This window comes from Zalophus californianus, chromosome 6, assembly GCF_009762305.2.
Source record: "Zalophus californianus isolate mZalCal1 chromosome 6, mZalCal1.pri.v2, whole genome shotgun sequence".
Lineage (NCBI taxonomy): Eukaryota > Metazoa > Chordata > Mammalia > Carnivora > Otariidae > Zalophus > Zalophus californianus.
The window spans coordinates 44,401,506-44,421,352 of NC_045600.1; the positions used below are offsets into that span (position 1 = coordinate 44,401,506).

The 19,847-nt window shown below is 38.0% G+C and overlaps 1 protein-coding gene across 3 annotated transcripts; it reads left to right on the forward strand.

The window, feature by feature from the left end:
• The first annotated feature begins 4,804 nt into the window (after positions 1-4,804).
• Positions 4,805-18,996, forward strand: GMFB (glia maturation factor beta). 3 transcript variants are annotated; one of them, XM_027571205.2, is made up of 7 exons: positions 4,805-4,940; positions 9,328-9,424; positions 11,053-11,102; positions 11,752-11,801; positions 12,307-12,389; positions 13,563-13,636; positions 15,288-18,996. In XM_027571205.2, exons 1-7 carry the CDS (start codon positions 4,938-4,940, stop codon positions 15,357-15,359), a joined length of 429 nt encoding a protein of 142 aa, XP_027427006.1. In that variant the 5' UTR covers positions 4,805-4,937; the 3' UTR covers positions 15,360-18,996. The 3 variants fall into 3 exon arrangements, with proteins under 3 accessions (XP_027427006.1, XP_027427005.1, XP_027427007.1); XM_027571204.2 differs by having other exon boundaries at positions 4,814-4,940; positions 12,304-12,389; XM_027571206.2 differs by lacking the exon at positions 15,288-18,996 and adding an exon at positions 14,794-15,279 and having other exon boundaries at positions 4,814-4,940; positions 12,304-12,389.
• Positions 18,997-19,847: the final 851 nt, after the last annotated feature.

Here is a 19,847-nt window from a genome sequence, read left to right on the forward strand (position 1 = left end):
GGAGGAAAAAAGTACAAGAAAATTCACTGACACTCTACTGGTCATTCTTCAGGTTCTACCTTCTTGTGGTGGAAGACCTAAAATTAAGGTCTCATATTATGTGCTGCCATGACACTTGGTGACATTGGGCATGACCTTAGTGCAAGCTCTGCTCCCTACTCTGCTCACATAGATAAAGTCCTCTACCCAGACAACCCTCATCATGGGGACCAGGCACAGGGCCTGCTTATCCTTCAGTGGCAGGCTTCAGGTCCCCGCCAACCTGGGCACCACAGCCTCTTTAAGCCTGCCTCACACAGCCTCTAGTTGTTCACTGTGTTCCCAAGGGCAGCTGCCTGGCCCTGCATGGCATTTGGTGTCCCCCTCCCCCGGACTCTGAGTATATATGACTACAAAACTGCCATCAGTCTCATCTGTCTAGTGTTGAGTGTTATGTGTTTGGCTATCCCCATAAGCCCAGGGCAGGAATCCCTCCTTCACAAACAGGATGAAGAGGAGACCATCAAAGCTTTTCCATGGTACTGGCACAAAAACAGACACGTAGATCAATGGAACAGAATAGAGAGCCCAGAAATGGACCCTCAACTCTATGGTCAACTCATCTTCGACAAAGCAGGAAAGAATGTCGAACGGCAAAAAGTCTCTTCAACAAATGGTGTTGGGAAAATTGGACAGCCACATGCAGAAGAATCAAACTGGACCATTTCCTTATACCACACACAAAAATAGACTCAAAATGGTTGAAAGACCTAAATGTGAGAGAAGAGTCCACCAAAATCCTAAAGGAGAACAGGGGCAGCAACCTCTTCGACCTCAGCCACAGCAACTTCTTCCTAGAAACATTGCCAAAGGCAAGGGAAGCAAGGGCAAAAATGAACTATTGGGACCTCATCAAGATAAAAAGCTTTTGCACAGCAAAAGAAACAGTCAACAAAACTAAAAGACAACGGACAGAATGGGAGAAGATATTTGCAAATGACACATCAGATAAAGGGCTAGTATCCAAAATCTATAAAGAACTTCTTAAACTCAATACCCAAAGAACAAATAATCCAATCAAGAAATGGGCAGAAGACATGAACAGACATTTTTCCAAAAAAGACATCCAAATGGCCAACAGACACGTGAAAAACTGCTCAACATCGCTTGGCATCAAGGAAATCCAAATCAAAACCTCAATGAGGTATCACCTCACACCAGTCAGAATGGCTAAAATTAATAAGTCAGGAAACGACAGATGCTGGTGGCGATGCGGAGAAAGGGGAACCCTCCTCCACTGTTGGTGGAAATGCAAGCTGGTGCAGCCACTCTGGAAAACAGTATGGAGGTTCTTCAAAAAGTTGAAAATAGAGCTACCATACGACCCAGCAATTGCACTACTGGGTATTTACCCCAAAGATACAACTGTAGGGATCCGAAGGGGTACATGCACCATGATGTTTATAGCAGCAATGTCCACAATAGCCAAACTGTGGAAAAAGCTAAGATGTCCATCAACAGAGGAATGGATAAAGAAGAGGTGGTATATATATACAATGGAATATTATGCAGCCATCAAAAGGAATGAAATCTTGCCATTTGCAACGATGTGGATGGAACTGGAGAGTGTTATGCTGAGCGAAATAAGTCAATCAGAGAAAGACATGTATCATATGACCTCACTGATATGAGGAATTCTTAATCTCAGGAAACAAACTGAGGTTTGCTGGAGTGGTGGGGGGTGGGAGGGAAGGGGTGGTTGGGTGATAGACATTGGGGAGGGTATATGCTATGGTAAGCGTTGTGAATTGTGCAAGACTGATGAATCACAGACCTGTACCTCTGAAACAAATAATACATTATATGTTAAGAAAAAGAAGAAGAAGATAGCAGGAGGGGAAGAATGAAGGGGGGGAAATCGGAGGGGGAGATGAACCAGGAGAGACGATCGACTCTGAAAAACAAACTAAGGGTTCTAGCGGGGAGGGGGGTGGGAGGATGGGTTAGGCCGGTGATGGGTATTAAGGAGGGCACGTACTGCATGGAGCACTGGGTGTTATACGCAAATAATGAATCATGGAACACTACATCAAAAACTAATGATGTAATGTATGGTGATTAACATAACATAATAATAAAAAAAACCTTTCCTTCTTCAATTCACTGACTATTTTGTTATTATTTACTCTTTAGAGTCCTTAGGTGGTTGTGTTTATATTCTGCCCAGAGCTTTTAGTTGTAATCAGTGAGAAAGAGAGACTGCAGCTTGGTTGTGCCGTCTTGGCTGGCTCTGGAAGTCCCCCTGTCCCTAGAGTCTGACACAGTAGCAGAAGGATCTTCTTAAAAGGACACTGAAGTCAGAATGATTCTGCTAAAATGCATGACAGACCACATCATTCCCCTGCTCCATCTCTCCAATAACACTGTATCTTGACTCTGTAAAAGCCAGAGTCCTTATGATCATTTACAAGGCTGTAAGATCCGGCCCTCCAATCCCTCTATGACTTCATCTACAACTCACCCCAGCCTATCCACTCCAGTCATTTGATTGATTTTTGTCCCCTGTAATAGCATGTATGCTTCTGCCTCTGGGCCTTTGCAGTGTTTCCTCTGTGGAATGTTCCTCCAGATATCCACATGGCTAATCTCCACAGCTTCCAATCTTTGTTCAGACATGACCTTCCTAATGAGGACTAGGACTACTACCCTATTTAAAATCACAAATCCCTCATCCCCTGCACTCCCAATCTCTTTTCCTATCCCCTCCCAACACTAATCACCTTCTAACTGAACAATTGTTTACTAATTTATTATTCTTATTGTCTATTACTTCCTCCTCTACATTAGAATGTTAGTTCCAGGATGGTAGGGATTTTAAATCTGTTTTGGAGCTTGGTGCCGATTCTATAATGGGCCCTTATTAAATATTTATTGATGGAGCGAGGCGGTGGGAATATATAAATAATACAAACATACTTTAGCAAATGTGCTGTTACAGAGAAAAAAGGACTTAGAAAAAATTCAGGCCAGAAAAGATTATTCTAGTTCTGATCTTCCGTCAATTTTTACTTAGAATACTCCTTTCCCATTGACCCTGATCTTGTTTTCATGTCAAATGCTTCCCCGGGGATAGAACACATTTCAGTGACTTCAACACAGCTTAGTATTGATAGGTACTTGACTTTTTTATATAGGTTAGCCAGGCAGAAAAGTTTTGGAAAACATTCCGGAACTTTGTGCCATACCACCCCCCCCACCCCCTGCGTAGATAACCCAAGCTGGATGGCATTTCCAAGCCCCATTTAAAATAGCTGTAATATTTTTACTGGTTAAAACATGTTCTATAGAATGAGTTCGAAGTTTCTGTACATAGTCTATATTAATTTTATACCTCCCATAAAAGAAAATAAATCACATTTTCACCAGTGTTCTTGTCAGTACACCCAGTTCAACCTCTCTTCCGTGTAATATAAGACCAGCCCATTTCATAGCCCGTAACACTTGGGAAACATTAAAAAAAACAAAACAAAACAAAACAAAAACAGAATGAAAGGGGAAAAAAAAAACCCAATGGATTTTCTATTTATCAGGTGTGATATCATGTAGCTTAATGTTAAATTTTTCACCTTTTCCTCCAATTCCTCCTATAGATGGAGAGAGAGGAGATTGGGAGAGGGTGGGGAAGGTTGGGAGAGAACTTATGTTAAAGTCACATATAAGCTCATGGACCACTAACATCATTTTATCTTCCATCATTTGTTATATGGTACTATTTGTCAAACTTACCAGTCCCCTTCTCATAATAAAAAGTATTATGGGGGCAGATCACTATGAGAATGTAGCTGAGCTGTGGAATTTCTTATAGCTAATACTTTTATTTTTCTAATTTATGAGCAAATGTAAGTATTGTATCAAGTTAGTTTATGTATTTTGAACCCTGACTTAATGTTATTTATTAACATGCTAACAATTCTTTAAATTTAAACATTAATACAAACTTTAAAAATTCTAATAATTCTAATGAGGAAGGATGGCAGTGGGAGCATGTTCTGGAATTTTCTTTTTCTTTGGTTCTTTCACTCACCTAGCAAATATTAATTGAGCGCCTATTATGGACCAGGCACCATGCTAGCACTACCCTGTAAACACCATGATATCCTGCCCCAGGAAGTTTCTTTATTGAAGGCAACTGTATGAATTCTAGAGTTCAAACTTTACTTCTTCCAAACTACTTTCCTCACTACATTCGAAAATTAGCTTGCTCCAGTAAGTCTGCATCTCCTACAGAAACTTCTTTAAGTGTCATGAGGCAGTGGTTCATAACACCTATACAGACAGCAATCCTCATTCAATCATACTTCAATAAATAAACACCATTGAGAAAAGGAATGTATTCATCAAGTCCTGGAAAGTGGTGGGGACCCCGGGGTGGGCGTGGTCAGAGAGGGTGGGAGGAAAGGCAGGCGTGCCTAAGTTTGAGGGACCTTTGAGGGACCTGGGGTCTTTGGTTTCAGTTCTCGAACGGGTTGAACTCCACGCTCAAAAATAAAGTGGAGAGTTAAATTTGGAAGGTAGGCTGTGGTCAACGCACATATTTGCCACTGAAATGATTGACTTAATCATGTCACCATGAAATTGCTCTCAGAGTTTGAGTAAAGTTAAAAAGGAGCAAGAACGGGCTTGAATATTAAGCGTGCATTTCGGCAAGGCGGCCCCACTCTCAGACGGACAGAACCTCTTTTCCTAAAAAGAGCAGGAGCAAGCGGGCGCTCGCGTTTCGGCTAATTTTGAGCCGCGCCTCCCGCCGTCCGCCGTCACGTGCCGGCCCGCCCTGGCCGCGTTGATGGGTGGGCGGGGGGCCACTCTACCAGGCGCCGGGGCAGGAAGGGAGGCGGCCGCCGTGCCATTCTTAAAGGGGCCCGAGGGAAGGCGAGGAGCCGCTGACGGCCGGAAGGAAAATGGTGAGTTGCCGCCGGGAGGGCGGGGGCCGGAGGGCTGGGCCAGCCAGCCGGGCTCTCCCGTTTGCCGGAGCCGAGTTCGGCGGTCGGCGGCCGCTTCCGCCCCGGCTGCTGGCGCGTGTCCACAGCCAGGGACTTGGCCTCCCCCCGCTGCCAACCCGCGTAAGGGCAGCATCCTCCAGCCGGGCCTGGGGTCGACCCGCCCAGCGGCTCCTGGGACTGGGGTGCGGCCAGTACGGCTGGATCATCCTCCCCCAGTCTTTCTGGATGGAGGCTTCCAGCTCCTGAACTGCAGGGTCGGAGGGGCCGGGGGTCCGGCCCAGCGAAGGGCTGCCCCAAACGTCGGTTTCTTTGCCAGGACCCGGGCCAGGCCGACAGGCGCTGAGTACCTTCCTCCTGACGGCCTTTGCAGGGAGTGCTCGAAATTTCAGATTCCATTCTCATGGCCTCGCCTTAGCTTCTGTTGTCTCCTTCCCCGGCCTGCCTCTAAGGATTTTTCCGTATTCTTGCTTTCTTCCAGTTAAGGCAGTTGGAAATCTTTTGACCTAAGGTTTTGGTCCTTAGCCTTAAAGTGACCGTCAAAAGCTTTAGTTTGTTCTGGGGCTTTGGCTTCCGTTCTCGAATGGGTTGAACCCCTCGCTCAAAAATAAAGTGGAGAATTAAATAAATTGCCCAGCAAGAATTTTCTGGATCTTTCCTATCGGGTGTTTAAATATGCTCATTTCTTTAATTAGAAACAAAACACAGTCCCCCACTGTCCTATCTCTGACCTCCCACTCATTTCTCAACCCACCTCCCTCGAATAGATCTTGTCGTGGTCACCAAATCCAAGGGACTGTCTTCGCTTCTCATCTCTCCTGACTTTTCATCTGCATTCCAGGCAGTTGACTACTCTCTCCTTTTTGAAGCATTTTCTTCCGGCATGCTTTCCCCTTGGCTTCTGTTTTTTTCTCCTACTTTTTCTCTTGGTCCATTTGTGTCTCATGCAGACTGTTCTCCTTACCTGGATATCACATGTAGGTGTTCTAGGCTACAGTCTAATGCTTTGTTTTCCATTCTGTATTCTTTCTTCATCCTTTCTTACACTCATAGCTTCAATTACCTCCTACCTGTAAGCAGATGACTTGTGAATTTTTATCACACTTGCTTCTGAGATCCAGTCCAGACCTATATATCCTACTATTTAGTTATACTCTAGGAAGCTTTTCCCCACTTGGGTGCCTCAAAGCCACTTCAGTTCCTCCAAAATAGAACTCATGCTCTTTCCTTCCAAACCTGCTCTTCCTCAGTGTTCTTAACTCAGTGAAAGGTATCATTTAGTGTGTTACACAAGTGAGAAGCTTCGGAGTCATCTTGATAACGCTTTTTCCTAATTCACCCCTCCAATATCCAATCTGTCACTAGCACGTTTGTAGGGGTTAAGAGAGTGGCTAGAGATCAGGCTTCACTAGTTGTGTAACTTTGGGGGGTAAACAATCTCTCTAAGCCTTAGTTTCTTGCAAAATGGGAATAACAACAAACTCATCCTAAGGGATTGTCTTAAGGATGAGAGGAGATACGTGTAAAGGATATAGCACCATGTTTCTCTCATAGTGTTTAATACATGTTAACTGTTATTAGCAGTATTTCCCTACTTCTCTTGATCTTCGTCAACCTAAGCTACTTTTCATCTCTCCCTTGTACTAAGCTTGCCAAGTAACTAGTCTTGCTCTATTCATCTTGGCACTCTGCCTGTTTCCTGCATGCAGATCTGGTCACGTTTCCCATCATCGCTCTGCTTAAAACACTTTAGTGACTTCCCTTTGCTTATAGGATAAAGACCAAAATATGACCCACTGGGACCTATGTGGTCCAGCCCCTACCCAACCTCCTATTATGCCATGTTCCTTCTCATTCTTTGTGCTTGAGTCACACTGGCCTTTCATTAACTTAGATGTGCCATGATCCCTTTAATCAAAGGGATGCCTTGCATAGGCCGTTTTGGTCCTTCAGATACTTTTTTCAGGCAGGTATTTTGTGACCATGGTGTTCTTCCTTAGTCATAAGTTCTCATAGCAGCCTGTGTCTCTCCTGCCTAGTTCTTATCACAGGTGCAAACAAGTATGTTTTCTTACCTGATCCTTTTGATGTAGGTCTGTTCCCTACAGACTATATTAGAAGCTCCCTGAGGGCAGGCCCATATTTATTTATTTATTTTATATGATTGATTGATTTATTTTATATGATTGTATTTATATGAATAGCACTTAGCACAGTGCTTACACTCACTAAATGTTCCTTACATGGATAAACCAATAAGTGAACACTTGTTCAACACTCCACTTTACTGTGTGTTAATATTTACCCATATAGAGTTGTTTGCTGGGTATTACACTCATTCCTAAATGCTTCTACTAATTAAGCAATTAGAATTGACTGAGCCTGGATTCCTTTTCTTGTAGGAAGGAATTTTTGGCCTTATTACGATATTGGGGGGATGAAAATACCCTCCAAAAGAACTGTATAAATTAAATCACAGCATACCCTCCAAAAGAACTGTATAAATTAAATCACGAAGATCAAGAGAAGTGGTTCCTGGTCCTTAGAATGTCAGGATTGCACAAGCAGCTCTGAGTATCAGAGCTGGAAGATAAGACATGTGTGATAAATTGGTCTTTGCCTAAAGAGGAATCTAAAATATTTATTAGTTTCAGTAATGGGTTCTACCTTTAGTTGAAGAGAGAATGAAAATTCTAGTTTTTTGACTCTAAATCTTTCTTGAAGATAGAAAAAATAGACTAGGATTGAATACTACCTTCAGGAAGCTCCATATGATTTAGCATCTCTTTCTCTAAGGAGAACTAACAGGACGCATGTACTTGACTCCTACAGGAGCCTTATTCATTGGATAATACTTATTGGTGGGATGTTCTTTCTAATTGTAAATAGCATATCCTATATCTATACCTTACATATTACCAGTGTTCTGAATTTAAAGGACAATTTAAAATGGACAACTATTTCTTGCTTTAACCTATGCTCTCATTTACCCAACATGGTGTCAAAAAACCAGGCTTTTATTAAATTTGTGTTTTAACTTAAAATTGAAAATGTTAATCTTTTTGGGTTATAATGAGACATGTGTATTTAGCATGGGTCTCAGAACTGTTCTAATTCTCTTGAAGGAGGGGGGATCTTATGTATGAAAAGATCAAAGAATGTGGACCTTGTTTGGTACCTGACTCAATCGAACCAACTGTTGGGGGAAAAAAACAAAACAAAACGTTGAGGGGAATTTGAATTCTGTTTGATTATTTGAGATTGGAATTATTGTTAGTTTTTTAAGGTGAGATAATGTTATTGTCCTTATATTCTTTATGGCACATACTGTCATTTTAATGATGCATACTAAAATATTTACAGTTGAAATGACTTCAGGTCTTTGCTGTGTGACAGTCTATCGGGCAGTATTGAGAGTGTTGATGCAGTAAGATTGGCTGTAGGTTGATAATGTTTGAAGCTGAATTATAGGTGCATAGGATTCCACTGTACTATTCTCTCCTTTTTTATGTTTGAAGTTTTACACATTAAAAAAAAAAAAAAATTTCCATGCTTGTGTTTGCAATCAATAATACATTTGCATTACTAAGAGAAGAGTCCTTTGGTCATTTCCTTGCCACATTTCTGGAGAAGAATCTCTTACATTTTTTCATAATTTGTAAAAGGTTCTTTTAGTTTTTATATTTGTTTCATCTGGTTTTGCTTCCGTAGTTCTTTTTTTTTTTTTTTTAAAGTAATCTCTACACCCAGTGTGGGGCTTGAACTCATGACCCCAAGATCAAGAGTTGCATGCTCTACAGACTGAGCCAGGCAGGCATCTTGCTTTCATAATTCTTAATAAGTTCTTTTTTTAAATTCCCATAGTCATTTTATTAAGATATAAAATGTTATTGGTCTTTACTCTTGTGGTTTATTTTTCATACTTTATATGTATTTTTTCATAGTTGTGAGGTGCAAAAATGAACCAGGGTCTTATTAATTCTAAGTATAATAAAGATTACTTTCCTGCATAGGGCAAAAATATTATACTTCCTAACAGCAGACAGTGATCCTGGAATTGCCTATATTCTTCTCTTCCTCTCCGGTTCTGATGAAATTGCACATTATTGTATCTAGTTCTCTAAGACATTTATTAGCCAAAGAGAAAGTTAAAGTGTAGCCTAGATATAAGGTGAACAATTAATGTAGATACAAAGGTTGGTAGATTTAAAAGCTCTTTAAGTATTCATGTGTTTCATGTTAACTCACATAACTGTGACATTTGTAGATGTCAGTGTATGTTTTTAAAGGTATTGTTTTATAACTTAAACACATACATGGCATTGAAGTCATGATTTTTTTTCTTTTCTAGAGTGAGTCTTTGGTGGTTTGTGATGTCGCTGAAGATTTAGTGGAAAAGCTGAGAAAGTTTCGTTTTCGCAAAGAAACGAACAATGCTGCCATTATAAGTAAGCTAAACGTGATTGCCTCAGTTACATGGCCTTCGTTGAATTTTATCTTATAGCTACATTGAATAAACTGAGCCATTAGGAAATAATTTGCCTCCTTCTGTTTTAATCTTCCCCCTTGCTTTTATTTATTTATTTGTTTCTAAAGATTTTATTTATTTGTCAGAGAGAGAGCATGTGCCAGGGCACAAGCAGTGGGGGAGCGGCAGGCAGAGGGAGAGGGAGAAGCAGGCTCCCTGCTGAGCAAGGCTGGGTGGGGGGGCACCTCCATCCCAGGACGCTGGGATCCTGACCTGAGACAACAATGGTTGCTTAACTGACTGAGCCACCCAGGTGTCCCTTCCCCCTTGTTTTTAGATCATTTTAAAAAATAAGTAACAGCTGTTATCCTAGAATAGAGGTGGAGTGTCCTACCTCCCTCCTCAGCTGCCTTTACAGCTCTGAAGAAGATGATCTTCTTAGTTACCTGGTCATTGTAGTGACCCATCCAACTCCATCCTTTAACTTCTCAGGAGACTAAAAATTGTCTGGTCATTCAATCTCAGCCAGAAACTTTTGCCTGCGCCTAAAATGGTAGTGTTCAGCATTGTCTTCACAGTGATTTGGGGCCTTATTTCAATTCTAGACTTGAACCCCAGTTTCGTGGAGAGTACTTTTAAGTGTCACTGACTTCTGACGATAGAAAGAATGATTTGTATATTTCCTCTCCCACTGTGAACTGTATCTGATGTTATGTAGATTTCTTTTATATTCTTAAGTAATATTTAATATGTGGGTGGTGATTTAGAAAGATGAAGGAAGGGCAAGGGGGTAACAGTGTAGATCTCTATAGACTGCTTAACAGAGAGGCATCTGGCAGATGTGAATTAATGAGGTAGTTACAACCTGTAATCAGTTTTGGTTCTATTACAAATAAATACTACAACATAGGCATACAGTTCTTAAAAGTGAAAATTCATGTCCGTGCCATTTTGCTGCGAAAGGTAAAGCTCTGAGATCTTACCATATCTTACAGAATTTACTATGAAATTAGTGTAAAACCAAAAATGGCCACCTTTCCTGAGTAATGGAAAAGAATAAAGGCATAGATTAAACATATTTCAGTTTGGCTTTGGATTATGTTACATGTATTTGAGTATAAATATCACTGCTATTTGGTAATCCACTATCTCATAATAATCCTACTGCATTATGAAATCTTGACTCTGGAGAAGCTGGGAATTGGTGGTGGTTCTATCGTAACCCCGGTCTGCTTTTCCCCTTGCAACTCCAACCATGTTACATAGACCAATCTCATTTACAGTCACCCTTTCAGACCTTATTATGTAGGAAGTTGCATTTGAGTTACAAAATTCTTCAGACACACAGAAAATGAAAGGAGTTCACATAAAATTCTAAGTAAACAAATTAGGTGATGGGAATTATGGGTAAAAGCCTTTAAATGCTGACTGCTTGAAAAGCACAGCTAGCTAATAGACCATAAACTAAACTGCAAATGAGTTTCTTAATGTTTTAATTTTAGATGCCAGAAAAAAGGCTGAAACTCTGTGGGTTGGGTAGATCAAGGTCACATTGGAATCAGTTTACAAAAAAAAAATCAGTTTACTTATACTATATTTTTATTTTAGTGAAAATTGATAAGGATAAACGCCTGGTGGTACTGGATGAAGAGCTTGAGGTTTGTTTGATCATCTAAGTACATTTTTATAGTTAAGCGATTATTATTGCCTAAAAGATGCTATGTTAGTTACATGTACTTTTAAAACGAGTCTAAATACATGCTCATTATGCATGAAAAGCATGTGCTAATTATTATGTAGCACATTGTCTTGCTGATTGAATCACCTTCTTTAAAACATTACTGAAATCCAGTATAATAAGTGGTAGAAGTTAAGACTACATGTCCAATATAACTTCTAACTTGCTTGGCCAGTAATTAAAAACTAAAATGCTATAACCTAAACATTAGTTTGTCAAATTAAGTAACAAATTTAGACTGAAAAGAAATTCACTTTTTTTCCCCTAAGTCAGACGTTGATGTTTCTTTTGGGGGGTGGCTTTTTATCTTATTCAGTATTTCCTGCCAACTGGAACATGAGCACGACTGTTTAGTTAATAAATGGAACTAAGCTGAGTGGGCTGGAGTGGGCTTTCAGTGGATTAAGGGTTTAGTAATCTCAGGTTATATGCAATTTAGTAACATAAGATTTTATGTTGTGGTATATGGTTATGAATTTATATCTACTAGTAGAATGGTTGCTTGGTATATCTCTTAAGGATTTATGGGTCAGAAAATGCTTAAAAGTTGTTTTTCTTTATGGTGCCAGGGCATTTCACCAGATGAACTTAAAGATGAACTGCCTGAACGACAACCTCGATATCCTTTTCTTAGTGCTTTAAAAAGATTTGTTTTCTTTTGTGGTCAGAATTTTATTTATGAAGTTGGTTTGTTCAATTTTTAAAAGCCATGTATTTTACAAAAATTTCTCCTACACCATGATCACAATCAAAATATGTATGCACATACTGGACTAAGGAAAATGGGAAGTTGACACAGTAGTGGGATGAATTACTTCCTTTTTAAAAAATTCCTTTTATTATTATGTGTTTACAGTAAAAATTTAGAAAGAGAAAAGAATCCATACTAACTCCATACTTTTAATACATTTATTTTTGAGAGATTATATGTTTTTATACTTTATCTTTGGAGCTCATGTATACTTTTATGGAAAGATAATGATAATAAAGGTACGGCTCAAATGGAGAGAACAGAAATTTACCACTCACTAGCTCCCCAGGTGTGTATTGTCTTTCAGAACTTTGTTGGTAAGTACTTGTGTCAAATAGAACAGTAATTTTAATTTCTTTAACTTGAGAAAAACCTTCATTGTGTATAGTTATAAATACCAACATGATGATGGAAGAGTTTCATATCCTCTGTGCTTTATTTTCTCCAGTCCTGTTGGTGAGTGACTTTCTTTAAATAGTGCATATTTGGTTCTGATCTAATTAAACCATTTTTATAGGAGACAAATTTTATGCTTGTTTTAAAGGTGTGAAGTGTTGAATAACCTAAATAGAGGTATGTGTGTCTGTGCACACAAATTCATCCCTAGAAAGAAGTTGCTATAAAGCGTCCCCTCTTAGAACTTGCTTGTTTTCTTAGGATAAATTTCTAGAAGTGTAATTGTATGGTCAAATCATACATACATTTTAAGGAATTTGAAATGTAGTGACATTTTAAAACACCAATGTACATTTTCTTTCTAGGTTTCGTGTATAAGTGCATGAACTTCGTGTATAATCATGATATATATTTGCATTTATCTTTAAAATAGTACTTAATGATGATATTCCTGTAACCTTAAGAATAGTCCCAGAGTAGCTTACATTGGATATTGAAGTGGCTTATTGTTATTTAAGATATATCCATTATCACCAGAACTCCCAGTACCACTACCATTTAAGCCCACAGTAAACTCTGAACTCTTCTTTAAACTTTACTATTTGTATCATTTACTTAGCACTTAAAATAACTGCAGTACCTTTTTTTTTTTTTAAAGATTTATTTATTTATTTGAGAGAGTGAGAGAGAGTACATGAGAAGGGGGGAGGGTTAGGGGGAGAAGCAGGCTCCCCGCTGAGCAGGGAGCCCGATGCGGGACTCGATCCTGTGACTCCAGGATCATGACCTGAGCCGAAGGTAGTCGCTTAACCAACTGAGCCACCCAGGCGCCCTTAACTTAATCTGTAAGCAGCCTGTAACTTTTTTTCAGGGCAGATCTCCCCACACTGATCCATCACCATCCCCAAACCTATATATGTTAGGCGTCCATAAAATCGATCTTGATATTTAATGTCAAAATTAAGATTGTGCTGAAAAGTTCTTAAGTATTTACAAAGTTCTAAAAGATGTGCAGGGATCTAGCCACATTTATTTTTGTCAAGCCCCAGGACTTGTTTTCAGTTAGCTATGGCTCCGTGCAGGCAGTGAAGTGCACCTACACAGTTAGACTGAAGTTTTCTGTAAACCTGATAGCATAAGAAAATCCTACATGTGTCATTTTAGAAGTAAAAAATGAAAACCCATCACATTTTTAAAATCTAAGTCTCATTTCTATACTGATCTCTTTTCCAGGGTGTAAGCCTGAACAACAGATGATGTATGCTGGGAGTAAGAATAAGCTAGTCCAAACAGCAGAACTAACCAAGGTGATATTTGTGTTTTACTTGCTTGTTGAGATAATATTTTTCCCTCACTATTAGACCATTAGCTAAAATAATCTTAACAGTTAAGTATTTTTTATGCAGGTGAAAATTAATTAGAACAGAGCAGTAAATTTAGAGAGTTTTACTGTTTGGAAATAGAATGATAGAAGTCTTTAATCAAAGTGTGTTTTTTGAATGGAAATTATAAGTTGATTAGAAGAAATCACATTTAAAATATAGGCAGCTTTAGAAAAGCCACTGCCACCATTCAATCTATTCAGAGTTTTTCATCTTCCATAATGTAGTTTCTAGTAGATAAAAGTAAGCGTTGAAGCTTCTCAGAGCTCTTTACCATAGACTAAATGAACCAGATTCTGTGCAGGAATTCCATATTATGCAGTTAACTGTATATTGTTCCCAAGTCTGAAATTGTTAAGAATACTTATTAGCTTTATTAAGCTAGACCATTCTGTTTATATGACACACTTTCCTTAAGATTTAACAGGCCCCATTGTTTTATGGCATTGTTGAAGTTTAGCGGTAAGAGGGGTACTTGTTTTCAAACTTTATTTAACTTCCATGTATTAGTTTGAGTTGAAAAAAGTATATACTTCTAAGGTTTTGAAATAGAACATTACATCACTAAAACAATAGTAAATAACATTTCCTTTCAGGTTTTATTTTAAGGACAGCATCAGTGTTTCACCCTTAGGTGTTTAACCATCAGCCCAGGAGATGTCTTTAAGTGCCCTCTGCCTTTTCCCTTTAGCTCATGTGATTGTCATTTGACACCGCCAACTTATAGATGCTACTTTTTCTCATTTGTACCATAGGAACACCCTGGAGTTGCTCTAAGGGGGTTGGGTGATTAGGAGGGAGCTCTGTTAACAGCCTCATTTCCATTCTAATCCCACAGCACACCATCAAGTGCTGGAATTAAGGCATTACAATTTATAAGTTACTGTTACAAATCATATCGAATCCTCACCACAATCTTGTGAGGTTGATGATGATATTCCTATTTTGTAGATGGGAGAACTAAAGTTCAGAAGATAGAAGACTTGCCCACGGTTGCATAATAGTAAATGACAGAGCTAGGATTCAAACCCACATTGGCCTCAATCCCATCCTTTCTGCTCTATTATGTTGTTTCTGTATAGAAATACTTCCTGGGCCTGCGTGTGTACAGATTCTTGCAGAGATCCATGGCTGAGGACCTGTAGTCCATCCTTTTCAAAACAATCCACAGCTTGTATTTCCTCCAACTATGGAAGACCAGCATATGTTCTTCCACGTCCTAACTAACTAGATTGGTTTTAGTTGTGTGTACTTGGGGTATCTTTTCTAGTGGGTAAGATGTACAGAACTGTTCTTTTAGAATATTTGTAGATTTGATTGGAGATTTGTAGATTCTTTTAGAATATTCATAGCTTTTAAGAGAGTTTTGGTTTTATGCCATCTTGATTGCTAAACTTTGGTAACTCAGTACTTAGCACTTAAAAGAAGTAAAGGTATATCTAATTTACAAAGATATGTCATGACCAACATGAATGAAAGGAAGGAGAACTTGGTATGTAATACATATATACAATGTGTTTGATTTTTTTTTTTTTTTTGAGAGTGTCAAAGTATGACCTAACGTTTTTTTCTAAAGGTATTTGAAATAAGAAATACCGAAGACCTAACTGAAGAATGGTTACGTGAGAAACTTGGATTTTTCCACTAATGTGAACTTCTGTGTTTCTGAAGTATTTATGTATTAACCTGACCATACTGGAACCAGACATAAATACTTATGCCTAAAAATGCACTGTTACTTACAGTTTGTTTCCTGCAGTAAAGAAAAATTCTTCATTTGTTCAAAGTTTGAACAAAGGGGAAATCATCTTCATAGTAATGAAACTTTGTAAAGTGTTTCCTTATATTTGTAATTGTTAGGTGGACTACTTCTCTCCAGGGACTTTTTGCACTCTTGTGACTAATTTCTATAACTTACGGTTCAGAATTTGTTACTATTTACAGACACCATTGGAAAGTGGGTATTAGATTGTGATAGACAACAGTTGCCTCCTTTTGACAAATACTGGATATTAGCAGTTTATATATGAAAATAGCGTATTATCGCTTGTCAAATCTTTAAAATTTATTTGGGGTAAAAGACTTGAATGACCCAATTTAGAGCCATGAAAAATAATTTACTGTAGTGTAAGCTGCATTACAAGTACACTTGTCATCAATTCCATACCTTTTTTGGTTTCCTATATCTTTTTAATCAAGTCCAGAAACTTTGTTCATCAGTCATTCATTCTTAGGGTCTGGGAATTAGATTTTATAGTAGTTATGACTATTACGTTTTCTTCTTACAGGAAATAGCATCTTAGGCTTGAAAATTGATAGGTTGGAACTAATCAAGGGCTTCATTCCTGGTTGTGTCATAGCTAGATAGTTTTGGATCTAGGTTAATAACACTTTATTTATAAAGCACCTCTTAATGTTGTCCTGTGAACACAAGTTATTTTAAATGTGTTAATACTGTGCCTTTGATTTGTTAGCTTTAAAGTTAGTTTAAGACTTTACATTGCCAGTATTCCAGATTTGGTGAAATTAATACTTTTGTAAAGGGTCCAAGTAAAACAGTTTTCTAATGTGTATATCTGAAATTTGTAATAAAATCAACTTCATATTTTTAAAAATTCCAACTATCTACTTGCATTGGTGAATATATGGCAGTTGAGAGTTATAATTTGGGGTGTATTTATGATTACCTTTGTGCCATAAGAAAAATTACTTATCTTAAAACCTTGGCCAGAGTTATAACATTAACACAGTAATAGAAATTGCATCTTATATCCTAAACGTCAGAAGATATTCCCAACTGGACATCCATCTTGTTGGCATCCTTGGCATAAAGCAAGGATTCTAATATATAGTGTACTTTAAGAACAACATATAAGTGACTGTTTCACATTAATTTGACAAAAGGTCTTGAGACTGTAAAGACTAACCAAATTTGGTGAGTGAATTCTTATATTAGAATATCTTAGGCATTTCAAAACTAGAAAGGCATTTTATGTTGGTGTATGTTTCATTTATATATTCTTTACATTTTTTTAAAGTTTCTGTGCCAACACTAATAAAGAGGTAAAGATAGTTGGAATTTTCACAATATTGAATCTTCTGTGGCCAACACTGTTTGGCTTTACTAATCTAAAAAACAGGAAGCAATAGGAAGTTAGTTGGAGATGAGGAAGTGCTAGAGTGGGCATTTGTTTTGGTTAATGAATGGGAAGGACTCTTTATTCCAATTTCCAGAGAGAGAGAGAGAACTTCAAACCCAGGAAGTTTACAAATTCTTTAAACAGCTATTTTGATATTGGAGAATAATGCTTATAATTCTGTGGAAATGCAGATATAACCCAAGTGAATGGAGAGTGTTTTTAATGTTTTTAAATGGAGGAAATGAGATTTCATTTCACCATGTTTGCAGCAATAAGAGAAACTAGTGCTGCAAGAATGTATTTTTTAATGAGGTTCCTTATTTTGTCTTGCATGTTTTTGTTTTGTTTTTAAATTTGAAAATCCTCCATATTGTCAGATGATCCTGACTTCCATAAACAGAACTTAGTTCCCCTGTTCTCTAACAGGGACAAAGAGCTGTGATAAATCATGCTTTTTTGAGCTTATTTGACTCCTTATCAATAACATGTATTTTGCAAGACAATAGATTATGATTGGGGAATCAGTAGAACATGTTTTGACTCCCTCTGTCCTATAGGGAGACTTACAAATCCTATGCTCTAGAGTGTTCTCAGACTTTTATATAAATTTCCCTTCCATGTAATCAAATTTTGCATTGTTCTTTTCAAGATATGTTCAATTTGCTCTCCTTTTCTGCTTCTCTCAAATAGTAACTCCAGATTGGATAATTCCAGTTTTTACATTCCATAGCTTTCTGGTGCAGCCATTCCCGTTCATATCTTAATCTTTACCTTTTGGCATCAGCTTTTTTCCTGGGAACCTCCTTCATGGTCTTCTAAGTCAGCATTAGTTTTGAAATTGTTGGCCTTGCATGAGTTCTGCATAGCATCTAATGTTGTCACAATAGAGCCAACTAGTAATCCTAGCATGCTTTCAGTATGGTTTCTGTGGCAACATAAATGACATATGAAGAAAAACTGTTCTCAGGTTACTATGCTGAAATTCCAAAATGTCAGAGTTCTGAATAGTCTCGCTTTGTTCTGGTATTGAAGCAATCATGTTATTAAACATCCATTGAAGATCCATCTAGACCATTTTTGTTTAATTGACTTCTAAAATAAATGTTCAAATTGTCTATTTCTAAAAAGTTTACCAAATACCTAGTGCAGTTAAACATACTCTTGTTTAAGAGGGTGTTGCAAAATTTTTTACTACCGTTACTAAATAATCTTTGTAGGAAAATGTCTGTCTGCACTTTTCTCTCCCCTTTTGTCTCCTGTTTTCAGGAGTCAGATGTAGCCATAAACTGTATCCTGGTGTGACACTTTAACTAAAAATTTCCAGTTAGAGGAATTTATTGCCAAATTAAATTTGGCTGTCTTTATTCCCCACCTATATAGGTAGTTAGGAAGGTATACTTAAAAAATGTTTGGACTACTTTAAAACCTGAGCAATGTCATTAATCCATAACGTGGACTAGTGATGGGTAGATATTCTCATGAGAGTTTAAATGCTGATATTTGGTGAAAGTAGAGAGTAACTTGTATTCTATCAATTCACATATTCTTAGTATGGTTGCTTTCCCTATTTGTTCAATAGACTGATAATACTGGAATCTATAGAATTTGAGCCTTTACAACTTATGTGAAGAAGTGTCTCAAACATTTCTGGACAAATCTTATTTTGTATTTCTGGAAGAATGTAAATCTTCTTAGGCCACTTAACACCAGTGGCCCCAAGTTGAATATTCTTGCGAAATTTGTTTCTTGTTATGCCATTTGACATTTCAAATCAGTGACCATGTTCCTGTAATACTCAGAACAACTATGTTAGGGTTGTGATAGAAACTGTGTTTTCTTGCTTTTTGGAATATAGTTCATACACATATATTACTTGAATATTGTTTGAGATCACTAACTTGCCAGGGCAGTTCCCACTGATCTAGATGGTCCAATATAATCTCATTCAGGAGGCTTGAAACATTAATGGTTTAGTCTTGTGAATTTTAACAGTTCCCTGTCATCATTTAACAAACTCAACAACTGGCACAACTTCTTAAGCTGTGATTTCAGTCTCTGCTAGTTCATATTGCATGTTTATTTTGGACAGTCTTCTGTTAAGCATGGTGCTTGTACTGGTTTAAATAAAATGTTAACATGAAAGGACTTCTGGCTTCTCATTTTTTTCTCACCTCCTCTCCATTTTGGAATTACTCTCACCTGCCTGGCTCAGTTGTGGCCTTTGCATGAGCCACAGTGATTCAGCAGTTTACTTTCTCTGGAAAAACTAAGAGGCAAAATAAACAGGAACCACTTGGCAAAGATAGGATTGGGTGAGGGAGAATGTAACAAGATTATATCTCAAACTTGTTCTGAGGCTAAAATGATTTGTTTGTAGTGGCAGAGGGCATTATCTCAAATGATGAACCCTTGCTCTTAAAGGGAAAACCATAAGTTAAAGGGGCTGTGTACTTCCCAAGAAATCAAAATGAAGGATCTTTTATTGAATGTAGTATGTCACTATTTATTAAACATCCATTGAAGATCCATCTTGCCTTTGTTTTAGACTATTCTGAGTGGTTTGTGTTTCGTATCTGTCGAATGAATACAAATCACCACTACTTACCTAATTTTTAGAGTCTTAACGTACACTTCTTGTGATTGAATATATGATAGGAGTCACGATTTGTTCATGGTTTGTGAAAGGAGTAGTTTATTGTCTTCCTGTCTTCAAGAATCTCATAAGGAGAATTGGCCAGAGTTTGGAAATGTCTTATTTCTCAAATTTGTCCATTTACGTATTCAAAACAGCCAGCTCCTAAATTTTTTCACCTTCATTTTTATTGGGGGGGGGAGTCCTTTTACTTTTCAGGAGAAAAAAGCATTTCTAACCACTTAATGTCCCAGGGTGGGCCCACTCTCATTTGTATGAGGGCATACCCTGAATGGATATTGGATCCTTTACAGTAATATTTTTGGCTATGTTGGGGAGCCAAGTAGATTAAAGATCTTACTGC

What these genes read in the sequence shown, in the direction of transcription:
- GMFB (XM_027571204.2), top strand. An exon ending in TACTGGATGAAGAGCTTGAG is followed by an intron (nt 11,103 to 11,751) that starts GTTTGTTTGATC and finishes TTATGGTGCCAG; the next exon opens with GGCATTTCACCAGATGAACT. An exon ending in TATTTTCTCCAGTCCTGTTG is followed by an intron (nt 12,390 to 13,562) that starts GTGAGTGACTTT and finishes TCTCTTTTCCAG; the next exon opens with GGTGTAAGCCTGAACAACAG.